Source organism: Diuraphis noxia, unplaced genomic scaffold (assembly GCF_037042655.1).
Source record: "Diuraphis noxia isolate RWA-SAM2 unplaced genomic scaffold, SU_Dnox_SAM2 contig0003, whole genome shotgun sequence".
NCBI classification, from domain to species: Eukaryota; Metazoa; Arthropoda; class Insecta; order Hemiptera; family Aphididae; genus Diuraphis; species Diuraphis noxia.
Genome location: NW_028301713.1, coordinates 9,446,552 through 9,474,235, shown reverse-complemented (window position 1 = coordinate 9,474,235; position 27,684 = coordinate 9,446,552). Strand labels below are relative to the sequence as shown.

Here is a 27,684-nt window from a genome sequence, read left to right as displayed (position 1 = left end):
AAAAACAAAAAACCATATCTGATTCAAAAATTATACGCCAAGTACAAGTAAGTTATTTTTTAAGTAATTTTTACTTATTAACTAATTTAGGTATATTACATTATATTATTACTTATATAATAATTTTTCACTATGATAAATGCAGTTAAATAAAGTTACCTATCAAAATTTTTTTGTTCATGTTAAATGCCATGTATCATGTATGACTACCCTGCCAGTAATGTCTGTGCACGCTTATGATAATAATTGCGCGCGTCTTGCACCTTTGCCGCGGACGGCGTAAAAGTTAGGTGGCATTTTTTCGGGCTCTAGCCCGACGAAGAAGCGCGCGAGTTCACGGCGGCCAAAATGTCAGATCGCGCGCGCTCACGTCTCTCCGTAATATGCGCCACCACTAATGCGCACGATCGGCGCGGATTAGTAGACGGCGGCGGCGGCGGCGACGGCGACGACGGCGACGACGACCTATTGCCATTCGTACCGGTCAGACAGCGTGACGCGTGTCGCATCGCATCGCACACTGGCACGCGCAGACCGTTAGGCGAGTCGTAGGTGTACACGTGATTGGTGAACATTTTTTTTGTTTTTTTTTTTTTTTTTTGTCGAAAAATCTCTAACGATTTACGAGCGCATATCATTCCGTTTGATAATAATAATAATAATATTATACGTGTTTATCCGTGTGTGGTGCGGTTGGGATATTAATTGTAGATAATATTTTCGTTTCTGATATTTTTTCAACGGAACACATTTGAACCGCGCAATGATTAGAACCATGGTTCTGATCAATTTCGTCGCGCTTGGATTGTCCTGCAGTTTCGCGTTGGCGGGTAAGTCTGTTTTATCTCGTACACAACGCAATATGCTTTGATCGAATAGTAGGGACGTCCATATGGGCCATAGGGCACGGTGAATGAGGCCGTCAGGGGGGGGGGGTGCAGGGCTCAGAGGTTTTCGGACATGTTTTCGACAATCTGCAGGGTAATGATTTTCAACTACTGTGAACTTTTTTTGTATAGACAACCCATCTTATGTTACCTACCTATACCTACGTATATTTTAAGCTTTTGTAAATGACGACCATTAAATTGATTGGTGATAAATTTTATTTTGGGTACCTCATCATTAACCATATATTTTGACACTTAGAACGCGCCGTATCTACGCGTGTGTTGGCCGAGTCCGTCTCGGTGTCTTACTAATGCATAATAGTTTAAATTCAGAACAATCTATTTTGCGCTGTTATTTTTAATATTACAGATAATTGATCTTTTACAGTAAATATAAAGTTTTAACCTAAAGTTATTTATAAATATACTATATCTAAGTATTTCTTAAGTATCACTTCTATGATTACATATTATTATGGCCCTCGTCGATCTTTTGTTTTTTATATTTTAATTTTTAAATGAGTTTTGAACATATTTTAAATGTACAATTTAAAATGCTCATAACAACTCATTCCGAAATTTAAATTTAAAACATCTAAAAAAAACCTACAAAAGTCCTAGACAATATCTATTGCTCATTTGAAACTTGGCCACCGTGAACCGTGACAACACGTGCAATCTCATTGTTATATTATAAAATTTACCGTTTTTTTGGTATCGATAAATTTACCCTGCAAAGGCTTATTAATTAGTCCTTAATATTAGTCTTAATATACTATTAACTTTATTATGTTATCATATTATGTTTACTAGCGAGTACCTAATCCCAATACGTTTCGTACGAATACGTAATTTAAATTTTACATGACGTGCATTGCGTTTGATGATTGTTTTTATATTTTTCCCGCGAATCAATCTGAAATTTTTGACCACAAAAAATTTTATATTCGCCACGAGCCCCGCAAACCCTATCAGGACGGCCTGCGTGTACACCGTGTGTTCTTAATATATACTCGTAAAAACGATAGGTATAAAATAAACCGATTAATCGTGTGTGTGTGTGTGTGTGTGTGTGCAGGAGTTTCAGTGACGTTATATTATTATTATACTATATTAATAAGGGCAGTCATAAATAAAGTGACATAAAAAAATAATGTTACACCAACAACAGATAGGTAACCTGTCTGAGTAGTTCCATTGCACTCACGATGTATATTGTTCACGCGTTACCTGTAGGCTAAATTATTATTTAACAATATTTTTCATACAGTAAAATAATATTGTCACAAACGGTAATACAATTGTTGCGAATGTAAAGTGAAATCCGAGAAAAGCAAAACGCAAATATAGTAAAAAATAAAAATTTGAAATGATGACGCGTGGTTTTTTCTTGTCGTCACTTGTAAATTAAAAACGAGAAAGTTTCTTTGAAATCAAAAATAATACTTGAAGTCGCTGCGCGCTTTGAAGGGCGTTCATTCGCTGGATGGAAAATTCAAACGTAGATTTTTTTATTAAAAAAAAAAGAAATTATTTCATGATGAATCGACATGTTTTATAAGTCTCCCTACGCACAACAAGGTCATAAACTCATAAGTTAACCATAATATTATAATATTGTCAGTACACAAAAAACGTGCTTTAAAATTATACATCACTGTATAGTAATACATATTTTATATTATTATAATATGTTATATTGGATACAAGTTATTTTCTTTGAGCTTATATTTATTGCTATTGGTATAGAGATATTTAAATCACATTTTACGTTATAATAATATTATATAATATGCAATGGCGACATATTTTAAGGCAGAATCTATGTGACAACCTTTATGGATGTAGTGAGGAATTCCCCTAAAAACCAAAATACACGAAATCATTCGATAATAAAATATGACATCACATTGTTACTACGAATTTATTATGCTCATAGTAGTTGTTAAACATTTCTAAAACAAATTGATTTATAATTATTTAACGCAAACCAATATTGATAGTATTCTCTGGTTATGATAATAATTTTATCGGAGAGTTATCTTTGTATTCAAAAAAAGACATATATTTGCAAGTCTATTGTGTTGCATACTCGTTTTGACTTGATTTTTTTACTCTTCGCGTATCCAAAAAGGTCTCGAACACCCTCATGAACAGGTCACCGCAGGTCTGCACACATCACACCCTACAACTGTGGTTTTCAATCGGTGTGCCGCGATAAATCTATTGATTAGTGTTTTTGAAGTCAACAGGCCTCTATAACTTAATTTAATCATTTGCAATTTTTTTCCTCCTTTTTTTTGTTTTCGATTTTTTCCTTTTTATATGAATACTAAGAAACTATACTTTTACGCCAAATACCTACCTCTTAAAAAAAAAATATTGTTAAAATCTTAAATCTTGTAAACCTACCATAATTTATTGTAACTAATGGCCATGTAGCTGCCGGGTTTTATTTGATCAATAAAAAAAAAAAAATCTTTTAATGGTTTTATAATTCTGTATTTACCAATTTACCAGTAAGTATTATAATCGATGTCGATATTCAGTGAAAACTGATAAACAACAATCATAAATACAGGCTAAATCATTAATCTTAGATATACATATACCATATACCTATGTATGTATGTACATATTATAAAAGTATATATATTTAAATATAAAGGTGTGTGTGCATATGAAATATTCTACACGTATTACATGAATTTGGTGCGCGTGCCACGAAAATTTTGTAGGAGATGAAGTGTGCCGCATTGTTAAAAAGTTTGAAAACTACTGCCCTACAACAATAAACCTCAATTAATTTAACGATAAATCCGATTTTTGATTATGATATTATTATGCTAAGTTTTTTCGGCTACATTGTTATACTTGTTAATTATTTTCTATTACTTTGGTTATTATCGACCAAAATGTAAGAAAGTTTAGGTACCTACATGAACAATTTGGAATTGTTCGTTTTTGATCTGGAAGAGCAATGAACACGTCTTGCGATAATTTAAATTATAGATATTTTATTTATTACAAAACCACTATGGATATAGAAAGCTAAAAAATATTTATTTTTTTATTTATTTATTTTTTTTAATTTAAATAAGGCTTCAACTCCTGAGGTTATTAGCCTGTAACAATTACAAAATAGTGGTAATAGGTCTTAAAACTATGGGGATACATTATGTTTAACAATAGAGGGAGTTTATAGAATATAATATGTACATTTGGTTATTTTTCTAAATTAGTTTTGCTAAGCCTGTGTTTTTGAAAAAATTGTATATGTTTCTGGCGTTCCCTTCGCCAAGTGCTTGTTGCATTGTTGATGGGTTTCCGAGAATTTGTCTGGAGCTGGTGAACTTGGGGCATTCTAGTGTGATGTGTTTGATTGTCAGCGCTTTGTCACAGAGTTCACAGGTCGGGCTGTCATCTATTGTTATGAGGTGCAGGTGTGTTAGGCGGGAGTGTCCAATCCGAGTTCTTGTGATGACTACATTTTCGTGCCTGGATGAAGGTGGGGGAGTTTTCCATGGGTCGATTGATGTTTTAATTTCTTTTAGTTTATTCGTGTTTGAGGTCTTCTCCCATGAGTCTTGCCAGTGACTTTTAGTTAGATTATTTATTTTTATGAGTACGTCTTAGAATGTTATTTTATCTATTAATACCGGGCTGGATGATGTCATTGCTCCGTTCGCTGCCTTATCAGCTAGTTCGTTGCCACTTATACCAGTGTGAGAGGGTGCCCATAGAAATTCGATTTTTTTCCTTGAGTTTGATAACTTTTCTTGGATTGATTGAATTATTTCATTTTTGGGGTAGGGATTTTCAAGGGCTAGGAGTGCACTAAGAGAGTCACTAATTATAAGTATTTCTTAGGCCACTAGGGTCGTCGCGTGTGAGATTGCATTTTGGATGGCTTGACTTTCAGCGGAAAAAATGCTGGTTTCATGAGGAGGTTTGTTGTTTTCTATGAATGCGAATCCGGTTCCATTGGGGATGTTGAGTCGTCCGTAAAGATTTTTGTGTGGTGAGGGTATTTTTCTTCAATTATTTCTGAAAAGTTATTTCTTATAGTTGAGTTTGAGGAGATTTTTTTGTTGAATTCGAGTAGTTGGGTGTTGAGCTTGATATTCCACATCCACGGGGGGAAGACGGGAATATAATTTTGCTAAACGTAATTGGTAAAAATATTTTTATCAAAGAAGAAAATTTAAATATGTATTTTAATATTATTAATATTATATTATGCCTAGTGCCTACGCTATAGTTACATTTTCAAGGGAAACGACCAAAAAATATTCCAAATTAAAAATTATTTTTAAACAACGCTTTAGTGTTTTTATTCTTAAAAACTTGTACTTGTATTTTAATCTCTACATTAATTAATTTATTATTCCTATATTCAAATGAACAAATTTAAAAAAAGGTATGGTGATGATTATTGCAGAGGTGTAATCCAAGATTTAAAGGTACGTTTTAATGTTTTATAATATCCATATAGTTTATCCAACTTATTGAGTATTAATGAGGGTTTTTTTTATAAAGAAAACAAATTGAAATGACTTGTAAGTCGAAGAATCATTGCATTAACTTAGGTAATATTATATTGTTTTCATTTATATTTTTCTCAGTTTATGTGTTTATTTATTTACCAATAACGATGAATGCTGAGTATAGAAAAACAACACTCACCATCGCAGCAATTATTAAATTGGATTATATTTCAATGTACAAACTTATTCGAAAACCAACATTCAACAGTTTTATATTTTTACTTTAATATTTATAATAGTATTTATTCGAATTATCACAATTCGTATTTATTTGTTTAATTTCTATAATTATTAAACGCCAGAACAATAAAATACATCTGACAATATTTTGTACATCAACAAGGTATAATACCATATACTCGAAACTTGTTACGCTAAATCATGCGCCATTTTTTTTTTTATTACATCCAAAGTTGTACTTTCAAATAATCATATGTAAAATTAAATATTAATGATATAACTTTGTTAGTGAAACATAATGTTTTATGTAATCGATTTTTTTTTTTCTGAAACTCCTTATGAAATAATTTATTATTTCAATATTTTATGTATAATTTCATTAAACCGCATATAAGCATATTATTTATAGTTATTCATTAAAATGATTGATCTGCGCATAAATGCATAATCATAATAATATTAGGTACCCACCTCCACTATTATTCAATGTCTAAAACCACAATTTACAATTATAAGCTTCGTTTTTTTTTTTTTGTCTATATTAGTCGATTATAGTTTAATATATTTTTTCGGGGGGAAGTCTGTTTCATATAATTCAGTTTTATTTATAAAATAATTAGTTTTTTAGTTTTTTTTTTTTTTTTAAAGTTTATCAATATTTAAAATAACTTTTAACCTTTAGAGATTTAAATGCCAACATATAATTATGTATACATAAATATAGGCTAGTGTTAAATATATATACTACGTATATTAATATGATATTTAAAATATAAAATGTTTATTAATATTATACAGTAATTAAATCATTTAATACGTATGGTTATAAATTGTAATGTAATGCTTTATTTAAATTCTAAATGTTCTTTTAAAAAAACAAAAATTAGCACAAAGCGTGTAATATATGACCTAAATCATGGTTATGGTATTGGAACATATGATGTACCTTTTACGTTTTTTAATGTCTGATGTAGGCTATATTTTGTGTAAGTATTAAATATTCACGCACAAGTCTATGGGACTAGTTTGTTAATTTTAAAATATGATATGCTTTACAGCCTATAATTGTAACGGTGGTGTTTGTTATCTGCACATCTAAACGGACTATGTTAGTATAATAACTCTTCAATATTATAATATGCACACCTTTATAATTAAGTAATTGATTTATTAAATAGATGTTGTCTGCGGTAACTGGTATAGTGGTACATAGTGACCAGTGTTATAAAATATGAATATTTATTAGATATTTTATACATGTAGCTATATTGTATAATCTTATTTAATGCTTCATACTGCAATGAACTCGTATAATATTCAAATTAGGCCTTACCTTAATTTCCTTTTCCGCACTGCAACAGTCGCATCAATAAGTGAGATAAATAATAAAATATTTTAATATTAATTGAATAACTAAAAATCATCCTAATTTTTTTTATATTTACTTTTATATAACCAACCCCCATAAATAATAAGCTATTAAATCTCTAGCCATTGTGACCATACTGCAGATAACGTGTTGATTGATTACGTATTTTTCAATTTGAATACTATACATCATTATCTGCGTATGGGTACTTATATTTTTGAAAACATTAAAATTGAAAACTTAAATATTATACATAACCGTGAAAATGCCGAATGAATTCGTATATAATAAAGTGTTATTTAACTCTTCGGTGTCACTAAAAATTCATGACAAATTAAACTTACACTGAGGATACATTTTAACAAACTCTATTTTCGTGGAATCGTTTAAAAGTTTGTATACATTTATATGAATTCGTGATATATATACTTTTTTACAAGTTACCACATAATAATAAGAACAGTAATAGTTGATGAACAACAAAGATACTCTATATAGTCGCCACGACACCATTTTTTTATTAGAAATAATTGGACATTTCTTTGCTTTAAAAAATAAAAAAACAACATTTATAAGTACTGAAATGAGTAAATAGTAGACAATAAATAGATTTATTGGATTATTTAGACTATATATGTATACTAGAGACAAATATATACCAAAAAAAAAAAAAAAAAGCAATTTACTGAAGATTTAGAAGATAGGTATATAAACTGCAGTAAAACCAATACAATTATTGGTAGTCCTGTTTTGATTGAAATCTTAAAATATGAATAGAATAATATCTATATCAAATTTAAATCAATATATAATATTACTTTTATTCGTAATAAATTATTTAGTAAAACATATTAAATTGTTTTTGTTTTTTATACACTTCAAAAGTTGATACATGATATTTCATATTATTGTTGCGTCTATCTGCAAATTATTTTGGGGGGAAATGTGAATCATATTAATTTTATCACTCTCATTTGTTTAGCCTTTCTTTGATTTATTTGTTCAGTTATAAGGTAGGTATTTATTCAAATTATTTAAACCAAACTTCAAATATACTTGATAAATTGTGTTAACATTTTTACGAATTCTGTTTTGAAGTTATAATTAAGACTTAAAATTGAATTAAAAACATTCATTAATTAACATAGAACATTTGTTTTAATTTGGTACTTCAAGTTTCAACTATATAATATCATGATTGTTTAGTTTTCAAACCTTTCTTCAAAAATTAATGCATTTAAAAAAATATTAATATGCCTTAAATAATGATTTTTTTTTTAGAACGATTGACGGGGTAAGCAGGTGTACCATTTAAAACTTATTTTATTATTCTTAACATAATTCATAAAAACAAGTGGTAAGTCTGAGATAATGCATTACCATTTCCCAAATCTTGTATTAATGCTCATTCTAATTTTTAAACTATAAACACCATTCCTCATTCGTTTAAAAGTACTACCATGAAATGTCAATAATAATTTATTATTTTATAATAATTTCTTAATTTCAATTACCTATATTATAAAACAAGTACAACACTTTCATATAAAATATTAAAAAATTTTCAATTTTCAGGAAACAGCATGTAAGTATTTTTCTTTATTGCGCGAAAATCGACCAATGTGACACAACAAAGAATGCAATTTATAACAATAATATGATTTATCAAAATGTTCTTAATAAAAAAAAAATCTGTCGTCTCAGATCTCTCGGCAAGAGATTTTTTCTATTTACACAAATAGAGGAAAACGACAAGTCAATTCGTGTACCTACATAAAATACATAAAATACACGGGTTACCCGATACAGGTATATTATCAAACTGTAAATAAGGTGGTTCTCTGAATCATTGATTTGAAGTTTGAACTTTCGAATGCACATAATACACACGTCTTACTATTCACACATTTTATTAAATCGTTTAAATTGTTTGATTATATTTTATTATTAATGTTAAAAATAAAAATCACATTATATATTTTAGAAATATTATTTTTCGTTAGAGAAACAAAATTATAGCTAATATTTATGTTATATTGTATTTTACAGTTTTTAATATATGTATATTTTTTTTTATAATTACTTGACATAAATAGTTGAATATGGCAGACGGAAAATATCAATTCATAGAACTTATTGAATTGAAAAATTGAAAGTCATTTGCTTAATAATTAAAAATATAAATATCGAAAAACTTTTTGGAAAATATTATTAAATCCTAATGTAATAATCTTAAAACCAAAATATTGTACATTACTACATTTACTATATTTACCAACATTTCATCATCAGCTGATATCAAAATTCTATGCGTAGCCATTTTAAGTTAAGTTAATTGAGATCTTTCATACCTATTACTGAAAACTTTCTGTATACTCGTACTGCTGTGAGTACCTGCAACAAATGCATTATTTACAAATATAACGTTTATTTTAATTTGTTTATTTTCGACATTGAAGTAGTTTAAAAATGTTGATGCAATGAAATTTTAATTATTAATCGTATTTTCCCTCTAAGTTACCACTTAGTAAACACGATACGGAATTATATAAATAGATTTGTCGTGATTTATACATGGGAATATATATACTATATACATCTTTATTATCATAATTATTATTCATTATATATTCAACGTCTTTAAAATATGAGAATTCTCATATTTTTATGCAACTCTATTTTACAGCAAAAGATCACAGTTTATTAACCATTTAAAGAACATAGTTTGTGTAAAAATGAAATTAATCTCCCATAAAAAAAAAAAAAAACTTTGTAATAAAAGCTTTAATACCCCACATTTATATCCTTTTTGAATAATATCCTCGCAAAATTTTAGAATTTGCATTTTCAATTTTACTTCAAAGAATATTATGTTAAATATGATTATTATATATAACAATCTCAAAGCTATTTCGTATTAATATTTAAATATATATAAAGGAATAGTTAGTTATTTTATAAAAGTGTTTAAACTTTTATTAAGATAGATAGGTATTTAAGATTTAAAACACAAACTCCTGAATTGAGATATACATGAAATGTTTAAGCATTTTATGTTTGAGTTCCAGTTACTTTACCTAATCATGGCTTTTATGAATTCATTATTACAGCGCGATAGTTCAAATTGTCAAAGAAGAAAACACTACACTAAGTATGTATTTTTAAATAATATTGTTTTTTATGAGAAAATACATTACGATCAGACGATTTCAAATCATTGATGATTTTATTTTATTTTTTCGTATGAATCGGATTTTTGCAATATATATATATTATATATGAAATCCGTAAGACCAACCAAAATTCAATAAGAACAATATTACACTAGGGAACAATAACGTGCGTATCACTATATCTATTGTGAAAGTTTTATATTTATATATCAATCGATTCGGGAGATATTTTAGTTTTCTAAACATTAAAACTGATATTAACAAGGACAATCGTATTTTTTTCACAAAAAAAGAATCGATTCGCGAGGAAAATAACCCACATAGAACTTAATACTGCACCGCATTTTTAAAAAAAAATCGGATGATAACTTTATCTGTGCGTTTTAGGTTTCTGTACGACACACATACCGAAACTCTATAATTGTATATCCATATCGCGTCCATCTGTCTGTACTTGCGCTTCATTTTCGCGATTCTATATTGCGACTATAAGCCTATATCGAAATATTGACAGATCTTTTCATCTTTTCTGTACGTACAGTCTTGACTGCTTTGATGGTAGTCTAAAGATTAAGCGGATTATATTAAATAAGATAACTGAACGCTTACATTTGAGACATGATAATTAACTACTTTAGTAAATAACTACTATTAATTAGATGAAAAATATGATTTATAAAATAATTAACATAATATATTATAAACAGTATTTTCTTTGTAAATTGTTGTGAATAATTGTACCTATATTATCTACTGTTAAATGCAATAAATATATATATATTGTTACACTAAGTTTAGATGGCCATTATCGAGAAGGAAAATTTCAAATTAAAATAAATAAATAGTTGTATGTTTTCATGTTCTGATGAAATTTTGTATAAAATTGTAACATTTAATATTATTATTGTTTTAGCATACTTCTGCTTTAAGATTTTGGTCCTCAATGATATAAACCAAATAGTTTTGATTAATATTATGTAAAGTGGTTGGTATATTTGTTCAAAAACATCAAATAGCAAATTTAATTATCATTATAATATAATCGACACGATGATATGGCTTTACATGAGTGCTAAATTCCAAATGACATGATAAATAAAAAACATTTTGAAATGTATTAAAAACTTTTATAATAAATAAATAATTCATCGAATATTTTACTGATGAAAACCAATAATATAACTCCAAATAACCAAAGTCACTGCTGCATTCCGTTATATACTTAAATATGTATGCAATTAAGCTGCAGTAATAAAACCATTGTTTATGAACACTACCCATATATATATATACATAATAGGAATATAGGATATCTTGAAATATGTAATAAAATCATGGAACAATAAATATACCCTTTTGTAAGTGGTCGTTAACGATACAAATATAATATATACAATGACACACTGATATTCTCTCACAACATCAAACTTGTTTGAATAAATATTTAATATTCTCAATATTCTCGATATTTATATTTGTTTGATGGATTGTACACATACGTGAAAATATTGAACCAAGCATATTTGAGTATTATTTGTTTTGTTCCACCTAATGGGAATTAAAGTAAGGCTTTAAAATCAGAATTCATCAAGTCCATTTATATGCTTTCAAATTCCATTAGATTTCAGATTACTTGGATTTTAGTGGCGGAGAAAGGGACTTTAATTCTACCCGAAATAAATTATTCGTGTTAACTAAGATTTTTAGTTTTCCCTACTCGATTAGACGAAGACATAAATTTAACAATCTGAGAATAAATTAAGAACACGTTGATAACTACGTGAATGACGATTTACTATAATTTTTCATCAAATTATTGAAGAACCGATAAATCATCTCATCCTCCCAATCTATACTATTGTTTACATAGTGAAAATTACTTTAGAGGTATAAAAATTTGACACGAAACCGCGCTGTGTTTGGACATAATATAATTATTTTCCGACATCATCGTAATATTATTTTCTTTTTTACAAGAACTCTATATTGTAAAGTGAAGTACTTTAAATTTGTTTATATTCACTTTACACTTCGTGTGATCTTATTTTAAAATATGAAATTGTAAATACTAAATTGTTAATGTTGGCGGTTAGTTAAAAATAGACTGAAAATAAAATATAAAAAGTTTGATTTTGGTCAAAATAAATTTGATCTACAGTCTTAAATTCTTAATAATAATCTTTGTTTTTTTGTCATTATTATCGATAATATATTATAATCATGTGGTCAGTGTTGTTTAGAGTAAACTATGATATAAGCACTTGGTAAATGTGTTAACGAACTTCAGTCGAATAACTCAGACACGTTTTAAAAATAACGTAATGTGGGCAATAAAACGATTTAGTTTAATAAATTAATAACATATCCAAATGTCCGAAATCCTTTATTCGTCTGAGAGACTGGTCCGCATAACGTTAGATTATTTGAATCAAACAAAACGAGCAACTTATATTGATATTTACCTTACAGTTAACCCAACGCCAATAACGCGATGATATAACGTAAACGATAATGAGAATTAATAATTAATTAACATCCGTCCTAACTTGATTGTGAAATATGCAGTTTTGTAGTGTGTATAAAATCACTAACGAGCGATGGACAGTGTTTACTAAATTATGATCAAATAGATTGTATATACCTACCGGCTACCTGGTTAGTGTTAAAAGGGTAACCCGACGGTATTTTAATCGTAAGTTCAACTTTAGACAAACAGATAAGCTTTTCAGGAATCGTTCTTTCGAATTTCGTTAAATGTGAACACATAAAATAACTTCACACGTACTTTACGTCATACACGATTCTCTGAAACAAAAACTTATTCATCGATTTTTATGTCAAGTTCGTTTTCTTAACATCCTTTGCAAACATTTATTTTAAATTCCTCGGCTGTGAATTTTTTATGCGGCCAATTATTATCGATCGTAAAGCATACAATAATAATAATGCAATGGGATCAAAATGTTTAAACAAAAATAATCATTATTTCAACGGTCGTATTCATGACTTACACGTCATAAAACCTTATAAATACAGAGTGTAACAGAAAGATATAATATTTCGCCATATCTTTCTGCTATGTACCCTGTAGACCGTTTTCAGTTTTATTTTAAAAAGCGAGTGAAATTTACTAAGTTTTAATGTTATCGATTATTGAAGTATTAAATACCTACATAAATTTTTGTATAATAAATTATAATATTATTGCCACGTTGTTCAAAATAAAATAAAAATGTGTTAAAAAAACTAAATACATATTATATTACATATTGTGTGGGTTTAACATTAATCTTTTGACAAGAATTTGTTTTAAATTTTATAAATTTGGGAATTTGAGCACGAGGCATATCTTATATATACGTATTTTAATAGTTTATAGTAGCAAGAAATAGTTTTGCTCATAAAAGTTCTAAGCAGGGCGGTCGCACTTATAGGTTACGGTACTTATCGCATACATGGTTGGTGTGGTTGTTTGTGCGTAGAACGGTAAGGTTAAATTTTAAGTCAAATGTTAAGCCATAAATAAACGGTACTACTATCGAAACACACACAATTAGTTCTACAAAAAATAATATAACAGTATAATAACGGTGAAGAAAACAATGTACGTAAATCGTGTTGAAAATAAAAACTGTAGGGTAACTATAGTAACAGGTTATGCTAGGTAGTAAAAAAAAAGAGCGTGCAAAAGCAAACAAACTTTTCGTTGTCATCCCAAATGTCTTACTGATTACAGATTTTTACTTGGTAAACAAATTCTGAAGCCAATAAATGTAGGAAGTAATAAATATACATGTAGGTACGCCCCAAGAATTGAATAAAATCAATTTCGAAAAAGAAAAAAAACAAACAACAATTATCGTGGACAAGTACTTTCTACGCGATTGATTTTAATTAATTAGTTTATCGTCCATTATAAACAATTGTCTTCTCCCACAACTATACGTGTTTCGCGTTCAATATAGTCACCTCAATTATTTAAATTATTATTATATTATTCTAGTATATATATATATATATATTGTTAACTATATATCGATTAACCTTTATTATCAGTTTTTCAGTTGTTGTGACTTGTACCACCTTATAATCAATCATCATAATGAATAATTTATTTGATACCGTATATGAACTTATTAAATATTTAGAACTCGTAAAATATTTTATTCAAACGAGCCCAAATAGTATGAAACTAAGAGAATAATACCTATACTCGAATAATTAACGTAATCATTATATTGTTAGATTGTACTATGAATAATCACATCATAATATGCAAGCTCGGCGCATATACGTTTAATGTTTTATGTCACACTTGAGCAAAACTTCGACGGGGCGATCATCTTTACTTTGTCTATAATATATGTAGTTAAAAAAGAAGAACACTCCGAGTCTCTAAAGGCACAACTATTTTTATTACAAACCGAACTCGAGTTACAATTTCCCTTAATTATTATTGGGATTGTTTTAGTTGTATACATACGCTATTAGTACGCATAATGCGCTTTGGAAAAAAAAAATGATATATTCAAACTTTACCATCTAAATAAAATTGTATACGTACCTAAAAATTTGCTGTGTATAAGAAACTTTTTATGTGTTGTAACACATAAAAAAGTGGGGTTTAAACGAAAGTAAAATAAATATATTTTTCTTTTTTCAACCACACGCGCGGCGTGAAAACAATTCTCATGGCTTGGCTGGAAACCCACAACGAAAGAGGAAGACGACTACAATTATTACTCTTACAACGATAACGCAGTCTTTGGGATTTTAAACAAAACTTTCAGACAAATAAAATTAAACTTGTCGTCGAGTAATAATAAATAAATACAGAAACCGTATCAATAATAATGTGCAACGACGCGAAACACCTGCAACACGATAACATATACAATACACAATGTGTGTAGATGTAGACATATATATTATATTATATTATGTGTGATCATACTATACATTACTAGCTGTACAATCCAAATTTGTTCGGGAAAAAATGAAAATAATCAATATTTGTTATAATATTAGTATCTAGGTTTTATAATGTACCTCAGTTCACGAGAAAGGTGAATCGGTGTCAATGTGCCAGCTTTGTGAAATAATTCGATAGGCGAGCGCAAGTTACGGATTGGTTTTAACACTTGCCGTGTTTTTAACGCCATCCAAACACCAAGTCTTAAAGTCTCTAAACTTTTCTGATATCTCTATAAACAATCTCTGAGATATTTGAGTGTATAATATTATAAACTACAAACATATGGTTTTAAAAATATAAAGTTTGTTAAAGCGAGATTACATGTAAACGCAATGCATGCTTTTACCTTATCTAACCAATGTCAACCATTTATTAAAAAAAAATTTCAATTTCTGTAATGAATCTCAAAATCATTGTGGAGGACCTATATATAAAATGTGAATTTCGGAAATTCATTTTTTTGTTCACATCTACACAATGGTATGGAGGTGCTTGGTAATTTCAAGTCTTCAGCTGTCATAATTTAGGTTCCACATCTATGTTGATCAGTTAGTCAGGATACGTTAGATTATGTACAAAGATACAAAGTAAAGTAAAGTTACAATTATAGAATTATTCTTATACTTGTTAGCAAAAGGTGTACTATAAACTTCCGGTGATATCCCGATACAACTATCTGTCTTGTTCGTTCGAAATAATATAGTGTTTCCCCGGTTAGCAAATTATGGTTTATAATTTATATTATATACATTATACTTATTATAGTTAATAATATATGTTATAAAATATAATTCTTTAAAAAATTGTCTATAGATTAAAAATCACGATACTGCGAATTTTTCTAAATGAAAAAAGAAAAGAAGTTCGAATCCAAGCTCATTTCCCATTCAAAAAATATTGAAAATAAGAAACAGATGATTCACTTAAAATTTATTACCAGTCGTATTATACCTATGTAAAATGTACGAGTTTAGCGACTATATAATATAGTTATTAAAGTATACATTGTGAGAGAGAGAAAGAGGGGGGAAGAGAGAGATTATAGGTGCTCAAGTCTGGAGCTTAACTTTCTGACATCTTGAACATTTTCTACGTATGAACTATTTATACTATTTACTTATATATGATAACATATTTCTATATACTTCCGTAAGTAATTAACATCCCGAAATAGAATATTCGATATATTATGAAAAACATATACTTGTTATATAGAATCGTTAAAGTCAGCCAAGAAATTTAATAATTTAATGTATAAAATACTAGTAATATCGTAACTTAAAATGATTGAAAATCCGTCCGTTTTTGTTTGTCCTTTACGGCTTTACGTGGAAAAAAAATAATTCTCGTCTTTCTTCACAATATCATAATCCTTATATGGACACCTGGACACAGGAATTGAAGGCAATGAAAAGACAGACAAACAAGCTAAACTAGCTTCCTGCTCAAATAACGCACAATACATTAACTTTGCTCAGTACTCAGATGTTAGAAAACAAATTAAAGAAATCACACCCTCCCTTTGGCAAAACAAATGGAACACCCAAACAAACAAACTAAACCAAATTAAACAAACAGTGAAAAGCTGGAAAAGAAACCCAAACATAAGTATCACAAATGAAAAAAAACTAAATCGAGCCAGAATTGGTCATACAAAAAATGACACACGGATAATTGATGGCAAAAGACGACCCACCTATATGCTAAGTATGTGGCACCTCACTATCTATCAAACACATATTCGAAGAATGTAGAAAATACTAAAAACCAGAGAATAATTAAACATAAGCCACGACATAGGAGAAAGTCTAGGTCCAAATCCTGAAAACGAAACAAAAACAATACATTTCTTCAAACAATCACAAATATTTAAGTTATTATAAGTTAACAACAACAATTTTGACATGTACATAATTATAAGACACAGAATGTCCAAAAATTTACATATTTATTTTGTATATTAAAATTAACAAATTTTTTTTTCTCTTTCTTTCTAATCATATAAATTAATCCAACGCTAATGGCCCATATAGTTGTCGAAGCGGAATTCTTTGTAAATTTCAAGACTAAAAAAAAAAAAATTCTCGTCTTCATTAATAACGTAGTACAAGCTCAACTAATATGTCAGGTGCTACATGTGCAATAATAAACAAATACATTTCGTTCAAATTACACAAAAACTTATCGTTTGACATTTCGCCTATAATTACACGGTTTTGTGCAGTCAATAAAATAATGTTCCAACTTAGGTACGCAACATTTGCATACAAATAGAACTAATCAAACCAAAACTGTTGAAAACAAATTTTCATAGGGGGATGTATCGGAACTTATATATACATATTTGTCAATGATTATACAGAGTTATTATAATGTATGTTGTATTGCATCGACACGAAAAAAGGTATAAAATAATTACAAATACGCGAATCAATAAACATAATAATGTTTTTAATTATCCCGTCACTTTTCGAGTTAATTTTATTATTATGCACCTTCAATTATAGTACTAATATTTTCACCCCAGCAAAGTTTTCAACAACGACATTAGACTCTCGTTTAGTCAAAATATTTTGCGGCCCAGCACGAGTTCTAAAAATGAAAACTTTCTACGCTTTTTCAACAATGTGCCGGGTAAACTTTATAATTATCACATTGTAGACGCAAAATTTATACCGTATATAATAATATTACCTTCGAGCAAACAATTTATAATTATTCATTTTTCCGAACCAACGACGGCGATGACGACGAGACTGTAATATATATAGTAGGCCTGAAATACAGCTCCTATACCGGCGCAAATCTTTAGTTGAGTACCTAACCTCAGTAATATTGAAAAAAATCCGAAAATTCACCGACCTGAATGCGTAATTCATTGATAGCTGCAGTGTGATAATAATTGTTAATGAGATAATATATTATATTATGATAGAAGTCGGTCGCACAATTTCAGAAGCCATATTATATGATATATATCATTATACAATATATATAGTCACATATAGCTACCAATAGTACCGAATAATGTACATTTTACGTCCCGGTCGAAGCTCAAAGATAAGTATACGCACATGCTGTATAGGTACTATTATGTTAAACATTAAAGATCTTTCATGCTGTTATTACCAGAATATTATTACATTAAATTCGACGGCGTTCCCAATTGGCTGTTATTATAATATAACCGCAAACATATAATAATAATAATTGACTTGTCAAATACTGACGGCGGTCATGGTATATACTTAAATACATATAACACATGTAATAGTTACATATTATATGTATATATGTGTGTAAATATTACTGTAGCGAACCGACGTTGTACGATCCTCGTCTAATGTCTAATGCAAACAAATATAAGGACCAGTGACGTTCTGTTTTTTGTACGCCTCGATTTTGTGGTCTCTGTCAAAAACTATGTAAATATTTCACAAATTCTAGGAATCAGATGTTATCATGAAATTATGGGATATATAGTGTACCTATATGATGTATACAAAGGTCGTAGGTATACAATGTACAAGTACCCATTGTACCTATGTATTATATGTAGTTGAATTTTTGTTTAACTAAGCCGTGAACCGCACATTATCTTCATTTTTTATTTTATTTTAACGGAGAGATTGTGTGGGCACTCTCTTAAAAAATAAAATAAAACTAGTTCATGACATCGAATTAAATTTTGATTGTAAACGATTTTTTCTTCTTAATAATTGCGCGACCGGAAAAAAGTGCAATACTTACATTTGCGTGATATGAGCTACTCGTTACTATCCCTGTCAAATATCGAATTCATCAACCACAACCTGATATTAATTTCAAATTCATAATCTAAAGGGAAATATTTTTATAAAAACATTTGTGTATTCCATATTTTATATAATATTATATATTTATATCGAATATCAAACTTATATATAATATGTAGAATTATTAATAATCATTTAGACGGTTTAGATGTTATCATTTAAAATTGTATTAATTTATGACATATTATTAATACCTACCAATATATGAATAAGAATGTAATATCCTATTACGTTTTCACTATTACTTATACCATTCTTAAATCTTAATACAGCACATATGTAGATATGTATTACAGTTTAAAATGTATATTGCTTATTACAGCAGTCTGTTTTTTTTTGCGTATGGTACCGAAGAACAAATTTATAGTCCCAACGGAAAAATATATTTTGGTCACGTACTTGACAAATCGTTTCATTCTCCTCGGTATAATATGCAGTATACGAAAATGATAAACTGTAGTCTGTAGACTTTTCGTTATCAATGTTTTATATTGATATTGGAAAATTATTAAGGGTGAAAGATAAAATCGAGTAGTCGACTTAAAAAATGTTTGAATCTTTCAAACGTTTATAATTATCGTGTGTGTTCACGATGATAATACTATATATATAGGTATACCTTTTTAAGAATTTTGTCGAGATTATAATCACATCGCATGTAAGAGAAAATTCAACGAGTATACACACACATATACATATACTAATAATCCTTATGTGTACAGCTACAATTTATCTCGGAGGAAAACATATTTTTTTCTTTTAAATTAATAAATAATAATGTATTATGTTGTGACAGTGACAAAATACCTAATACAGTGATTCTTTTGACAGCAAACACTCATCAACTCAAAAAGTATTGACGTTTTTGAAAACATTTTTTTTTACATTATTATAAAATTACATTTTAAAAACTTTAAATATTGATTAATTTGACTAATTAACTACTTGTTAAAATTCCATTATACGACTACGCATTACTTACGATCCAAAAAAAGATAAATTAATAAGTACGTAATAAATTGGAACTATTAGAATATAATAATAAATTATATCAATATCGTACATAAAAATTAATAATCGTTTAAATATAAAAACTATATAAAACCGGTAAAATTATTATTAGACTAAACTGTGCAGTATAATGTATATATTATGGATTGGCATATAAGGGAATACTCTCTCTGAAAGTCTGAATGACAAATATCTTTGGAAATCAATAGCTATATATATTCAAATATAGCTTTATAACTTTATAATTAAATATAACCATAAGCGTGCGCGCAGGTATTCTTGGCAGGAGAGGCAATACCTTAGTTAAGGAGGTCCAGACTCCAACCCCCCCACCCGATTTTCCTCATTTGGTAGGTATAATATTATATTTTGTTGAAGAGGAAAATCTCGTAAGGGAGGCAACCACCCCCCTGCCTCCCCCGTGCCGCGCTTATGAATATAACATTCAACTTTTAAAAAAATCGCCTTCAGTTAGCACTAGATTATCATTTAATCTAATACCGCAAGTGGATATCGTAAACCAGGTCCACCTTATCTATCAATCGAGACACAAAGATTTTCCCGTGAACATGTCACCTACACTTGAACCGATTTTCTCATAATGTAAACTGAAATAATATCAAATAATGTAGGTATCCAGTCCACCGCCACTGGTAGACGCCCCGCCCTGTTCGGATTCATTCACAGACGTTTGCAACTCCTGCGGTCTGTGATACATTCACGCTCCAAAATATACGCCGGACAGATCTTTATCGTCTCATTTTTAAGTTTCCATGACAGTAATCGTCTAAACTTATGCATATGAAATTAGATTTTTTAACATTTGAAAATTGGATCACAATATCTTCTCATGCCATTAACATACTATTTGTATGAAAATCGAAAAAAAATCATAATCAATTTCGATATTAAAAATAAATGTAATTTTAAACTAGTACAGTATATCTAATATTGGTATAAATACTATAAATATCAATTTTTAATAACAATTATTAACAATATATAATATACGAATGATGAGTTGTAATAAAAAACTTTATTAGCACTTGTTATATATTGTACGGAGTACCTGCCTATCTAATAATAATTATATATTATTATATATATTTTAAACCTATAGAATTTCTAGGCTTTAATCTCGAGGCATATACGTTACCCATAACAATATTATTATAATGTAGGTATAAATATATTATATTTTAATGTTGTATTACAGTAAGCTGCATGATGGTTAAGAAAACATCGGTTTTATTATTATTCAAAAACTGCCTTATTTTTTTATAATTTATATAGTTACAAACTGTTTGTATAATCGCGATATCATACTAATTCCGGTTGTTTGTTCAGTTTGTTATTAATAATACAAAGTCGTGTACACATATAGGATACAATATTAATAATAATAACAATAATAAATAACATAAAATTAAGAATTTGAAATTATAAAAATATAAATATAAAACTAAAATATAATTATTAAAAATATATTATTTTGCATGGGAAAAGACTGACTATGTATACCAATTCATCTATTATATAATATGCGTAATACGTAATTCTTTGTGTCAAACCAATAACGTTGACCCACAAAAACTTATCTCAAATCACACGTACAATTAATTATTAAAGTATAATATCCACAAATATCACGGTAAAAAACGGCTTTTTAAACTTTCAAATAAAATATGCAAAATATAAAACATTATTATAAATTAATATTTAATATGTTTATGATATGATTAAAGAGTTGAAAAATATATATTTATGACTGATGAGTGACTGTAGAGCAACGGTTATCTGACACAACTGAAATTCGTTTTAATTTATGATTCAGTTCTTAAATAGGTTGTATAAATATTGAAAATTGCCAAGAAAAAAATTATAATACCTATTTCTATAGTATACGAGTAGTGAACTATTGATTTTTCTCGTTTATTTTTATTTTTTTATTTAGAAAATAATTTACTCTGGGTTAAAGTAAAAATAAATAACAGTGTTTTAAGGAAATACTGTTTACCTTTCTTTAAAGACGTAAAGATATATGTGAAACGCGAGTATATTACAGGCAATTATTTTAATTAAAATATCATATTTATTCAAAATAGAAAAATTGAATAATACAATAATGATAAAATAAAATATTTTAAATTTAAAACATCTATAATTTAACGAACAAGTCAATTATGTTGAAATAGAAATTATTGTTCAAAATAAGGATCTTGTGTAATTGTTATACAAGTATATGTAATGCTGACACAATGTTTAAATAAATATAACTGTAAAAAAAGTACCTACACTATAATGATGCTTTATCTGAGTAGGTAGTAAATACTAAATACCTTAAACAAATTTTTTTAAATGAATCATCTAATGTGTTTTCAAAAAACAATCAATTGTAACAATATAATATCATTTAATAAAAAAAAAAGGAATAATATGTTATCAAATTGATAGTTTCAAATGATGTTTCCCCTAGATATTGTTTATAATTCTTTATTTCAAAAACCTAATTTGAATGAACAAAAAATCCAAATCAAATCAAATTATTAACGATTGATGAAACTACTATTTATGTCAATATATTTAATAATTATTGAATGGTACTTTTTGATGTGCGTAAGTACTGTGAGTTTTGACTTTGAAAATCATAAATCGTTTTGTTATTTAGGTTGAATAGTTCGTGTTATTTCATCGAATGTTGATAACGAACGTCGTCGATAAAAAAATCACCCTCCATGCACCTACATAAATAAAATATTCCGAAAATTCATAAAGCTACCATACTTATCCGTTTCAAATTCTTATGTAATGCATTTTTCGTCCTGCACTCACTGCGTAGTGGTGTATAGAGTGCACTCAAAAACTTGGAGTGAAAGGTGTCGTCGATCCGTATTAACATATAACGGCACTCAAAGACTTCGTTTTTTGCAGTCTACGTACCACGTATATACCCTCATTGTCCCATCATCTTAAAATGTATATAATATAATATGTAAGTAGATGTATAATATGTATATATGTATAATGTGCCTACATAGTACATGGCACGATGGCTTACTTCGCAGAGGAGTATTGCGGCCTTGAAAATAATGCGTTATACCTTATACCTGACTTTTTGATATGCAAATAAATCACTGCGAATGAATCTAGCGATAAAAAGCACGTAACCCGCATGTTTATATACATGCATATAGATATATCGTACTACATCAAAACGACCAAAATATATTTGACACTTGCGTGCTTTTCACTATCTTCGCGAGAACGCTCTTATAAATGTATACACTGTGCATAATGTATGTAAGAAGTATATAAAGTAGTTAATTAAGCCCAAGATTTTCGAGTGACTTGACCATATTATAGTTACCTTTACAAAGGTACGTGTATAAATTATATTTTATTACGTATCTTATCACATACTGCAATGGTATAGAGGTATATGTGTCGAACTGCAGCAGTAATCGAATATATTTTCATATTATTTTGTAGTATTTTGCGCGCCGTGTCAAAACGAATAAAATGTGCAATGGCACAGCAGTCTAGAAATTACAAATGTCCTGCTGACGATAATATAATATAAAAATGTTATTTAACTGGAGAAAAACAAAGGTATGCAATGAAAATTATATCGTATTTTCATCACCGGGCCATATTATACAGCTTAAGTATAATATATTAATATATATAAACAAGAGTACCTACTGCATGTCAGCCACACAAATGTTTGGATACATAGCCCTCCGTTGTTATACATAATATCATATAACAATCTACTGATGAAAATTTCTTCACCTCTGCAGCTTATACAAACATTATGTACATAATATTATATAAAAAGCGATCCCACATACCGATGCACGCTGTTTTTGTAATAAGCGAATGGCTGTAAGAAAAAAAATCAGTAGCATCAAGGAAAAATATAAAATGTATTTTTATTTTTATTTTTAGAATTTGAAGTATACCTAAAGACTATATTTCTGATATTTTTTATACTACTTAAAGAGTATCCTGTAGAAATACAAATTTCTATTTTTTAAATGAACCCCCCCACCTTTTTAACTGCAAATTATTTAGCGAATGATTTTCTTAAAAATATCGATGTATTTATCTAAAACAAAATTATAATTATTAGTTTCTGTGTTATTACAATCTTTACACTAGGGACAATAATTTTTTGTTAAAAATATTTTTATAGAAATAAAGCTATAATATGTAATATTCTGTAATATTATATGTAGTATTTATTACACTTGGATCATTTTCACAAATAATTTATATTTATAAATCAATATTCAATAGTAATTACTAATTAGTAACTTTTTCAACTTGTCTAAGCCCCCATATCTACTTAACACATATTATTCATAGTACCTACAAAAAATTATACAACTCAACAAATACTAAAAAAAAAAAAAATATCTGTTTAATAATAAAAAATAAAAGAGAAGGTTTCTAATCTAAAAACGAAAATGTGTACTGTCGCCGAATCACCTTTAAATCATGCAAAAACACTGGAGGATTTGAATATAATATATTATAGTCTTCAAGTATATTTAATAATTCCAAAAATCTGAATTCGAATAATATATTCATAATTTAAATATAAAATTAGATTAAAAATGCTTAAAAAGTTACCCTGTAACATTAAATATCGATATAAATGTATAAATGTATATATTATGTTGCGCTCATGTCGTGAAATTGTCCAGTACATAGAATGGGAAAATTTTTGCTCGGTTCACGGTGAAATGGACCGTCTGACGTCTGGTGCGGTCATTTCATGAACTGCAGGGCGTATTTTTATTCTTTTTTTACACGATTCACCGCTAAATAGACATGATGAAAATCTCCCCTGTTCATGAAATAAACAACAATTTATAATAAATGCGCAGACGATAATCATCTATAGGTAGCTGGCAGATGCTATCATTCAAGCATCACGCATTTATTACGTGCGGCGTGTGTGACTCTCAGCTAAATTTCTTACTAAAATAAAACAACGGAATTGACGGTGAACGATTAATGAATATTATATTATTATATTAATTGCAATGGTAATTTAGAGACAATAATATTATAGAATACTGAATGTGGCATAAATCTTATAGACTCGCGATAATGAGACAATAGCGATGACAACGAACCACAATAATAAGACGAATGCAGCATTACAAATTTGAAAAATAGTATAAAACAATAATATTTGAAAACAACAGCGTCTAGCATAAATGAACGACACGTACAAATAAAAAGCTCAAAACATTTTCAGTTGGTGATTGATTGTGTGTGTTTCTGCCATAATTTGGACAGATCCTCCTATAATATTGTTATTGGGGTCTTAACGAGTATACAAAATTAAACTCATTCAATTAGAACATTGGAGTATAGAATTGAAAAATATCTGTGAAAGAAATGCATTTTAAAAACCCTACGTAAATGACTGATGAGTATTGAAGAAGACGTAGCGTATGAATGAGATACATTACATTACATAAGGTTTACATAAATTATTAAAAATTAGGACGGTGGAAACAGGACTATTATATTAAAATATATCATGAATGATTATGTACTATAAGAGGTACTATAATATGCAAATAAGAAGTAATAAGAATAATGAATATGGTTAGAATAAAATACTGTAGTTTTATACTAAATATTATTTATTTTAAATTTCGTAATTTTTACGTATTTAGTCAAAATTTGGACTTAAAATGCTTATAAAAAAAAATCATGCCTATGTATTTTTAATATTTTCAAATGCTATTGTAACAATGTGTTGAGAGTCTTGTATTAAATTTTCAAGCTTTTCTATCCAAAAAATAGATTTTTATCGATATTTATTATATAGATAAAAAAAAACTAAAAAGTCGAAAAATTAAAATGTCAATTAACAGTTCAAAACAAATCAAAATATTTTTAGAATCTTATAAAATATATAAAATTCCTATATAAACATTCAGTGAAAATTTCAAGTATCTGCGGTCATTTGTTTTAGAATTACACTAAAATACGAAAATCGCTAAATGGGAAATCTAGTGAAAATCCAATGTTGTAAAAATTTAAATTTCAAACGCTCATAAAAACTTAATTTGACTTTCTGGTGGACATTTTTTTTATGATAAAGATTAAACTTGTAAGAAATCTTGTATTAAATTTTCAAATCTTAGATTTAAAAAGACAATTTTTTATGAATTTCTAGTTTAAAATAATTTGCGAATTTTAGTGATTTTTAAGTATTTTGTTAAAATTCAAACTTTGAATGCTTATAAAAAAAAATTGTGACTATGTATTTATTTGATTTTTCAACTGCTATTTTAACAATATATTAGAAGTCTTGTATTAAATTTTCAAGCTTTTCTACCCAATAAATAAATTTTTATCGATATTTATTTAAAAAAAACTAATATTGATCGACAATTGCATATACATATAAATAGTTCACTTAAGTCAAAATTTTTTGATGGATAGAATATATTTATATAAACATTCGGTGAAAATTTCATGTATCTATGGTAATTTTTTTTTAAAGTAACATCAAAAACCAAAATCGATTTTGTCGAAAACAGATTGTGTGTAAAATTTCCCGTTTTTCCCTTGATTTTTAGTTTGTTTATTCCGATTATTTAGAAAAATATTGACCTTTTGCTCCTTGAATTCTAATTACTTTTGACCCCCAAGGTACCAACTAGATTCACTTGCTGATCGAACGAGGTACTGAAGTCGAAAATCGAAGCACTTTTACTGTCCCAAAACGTGATGACAGACACAAAAAAAAACACATCATGGTAAAATCAATACATTCCTCGTTCCGCTCAGAATCTAAAAGAACTAAAAGTACTGCAAACTTTTTCTACCGCACGTTTCATACATATATATATGCTACTACACATTAAATTGTGTGCTATTGCATATACAATTTTAGGTCTTGAATATAAACCACTTATACATGCTGCAGAAAAGTCGAATGTATACGAATACGGTATTTATTCTTTTTTTATATGTTGCGTACGATTAAGTAACGATAAGTTTTTAGTACCTATAGGTATTAAATATTTTATATAATATCATAAAGTGGTATACATTTTAACTGTTTCCTTATTTGGTGCCCTGACAATTTATCGTTACGGCCATCATTAAAATTGCATACCGCTGCGTCCTATATCAGCTTCGTATTCACTTGTCTCGCAGCATTAAACCGTGACCGTTTCCTATATTAGTATAACTACCTATTGCAGTTGTCCCTGTAAAGTTTGCAAGTACAATGAAGTACTTCAGATGAAATAAAAACATTTAAATTACTCGATGATTTTTGAAAATATTTCCGAGATTTTTATACGATTAAATATTATATTTTCCTTTTTTTATTTTTGAACAAACACGCTCGGGGAAAAGTGTATACATACTTTTCTTAAATATACATAATTATATTTCACTGACGATCGTTTAGACAAAAGTCAATAAATAATTAAAAACTAATTGGAAATTAAAAAACCATTCCGTTCAGAGTTTGCTTTACAAATCGTTAAACCATCATTTTCATCGTGATCAAAATGGTTGTGTTTTGATTTTTCATAATATCCATGGTACCAAGATTATATATGGTTTGTTTAACAAAAGCGTTACGTTTATCTTATACAGTTGTTCAGGGTAATAGAGGTGCTATTTACTATTTATGTTATCGTGATACAAGTTAAATTAATACACGTCGACATAATAGCAGC

General features: G+C 28.2%; 1 protein-coding gene across 1 annotated transcript in view; it reads left to right on the top strand.

Annotated features, from left to right (window-relative positions):
- Positions 1-464: 464 nt before the first annotated feature.
- LOC107167581 (uncharacterized) overlaps positions 465-27,684 on the top strand; it is an 88,767-nt gene continuing 61,547 nt past the window's right edge. Inside the window, exon 1 of the mRNA XM_089223894.1 lies at positions 465-830. Coding sequence (XP_089080020.1) covers positions 764-830 — 67 coding nt within the window. The 5' untranslated portion in view covers positions 465-763. The remainder of the gene's footprint in view (positions 831-27,684) is intronic.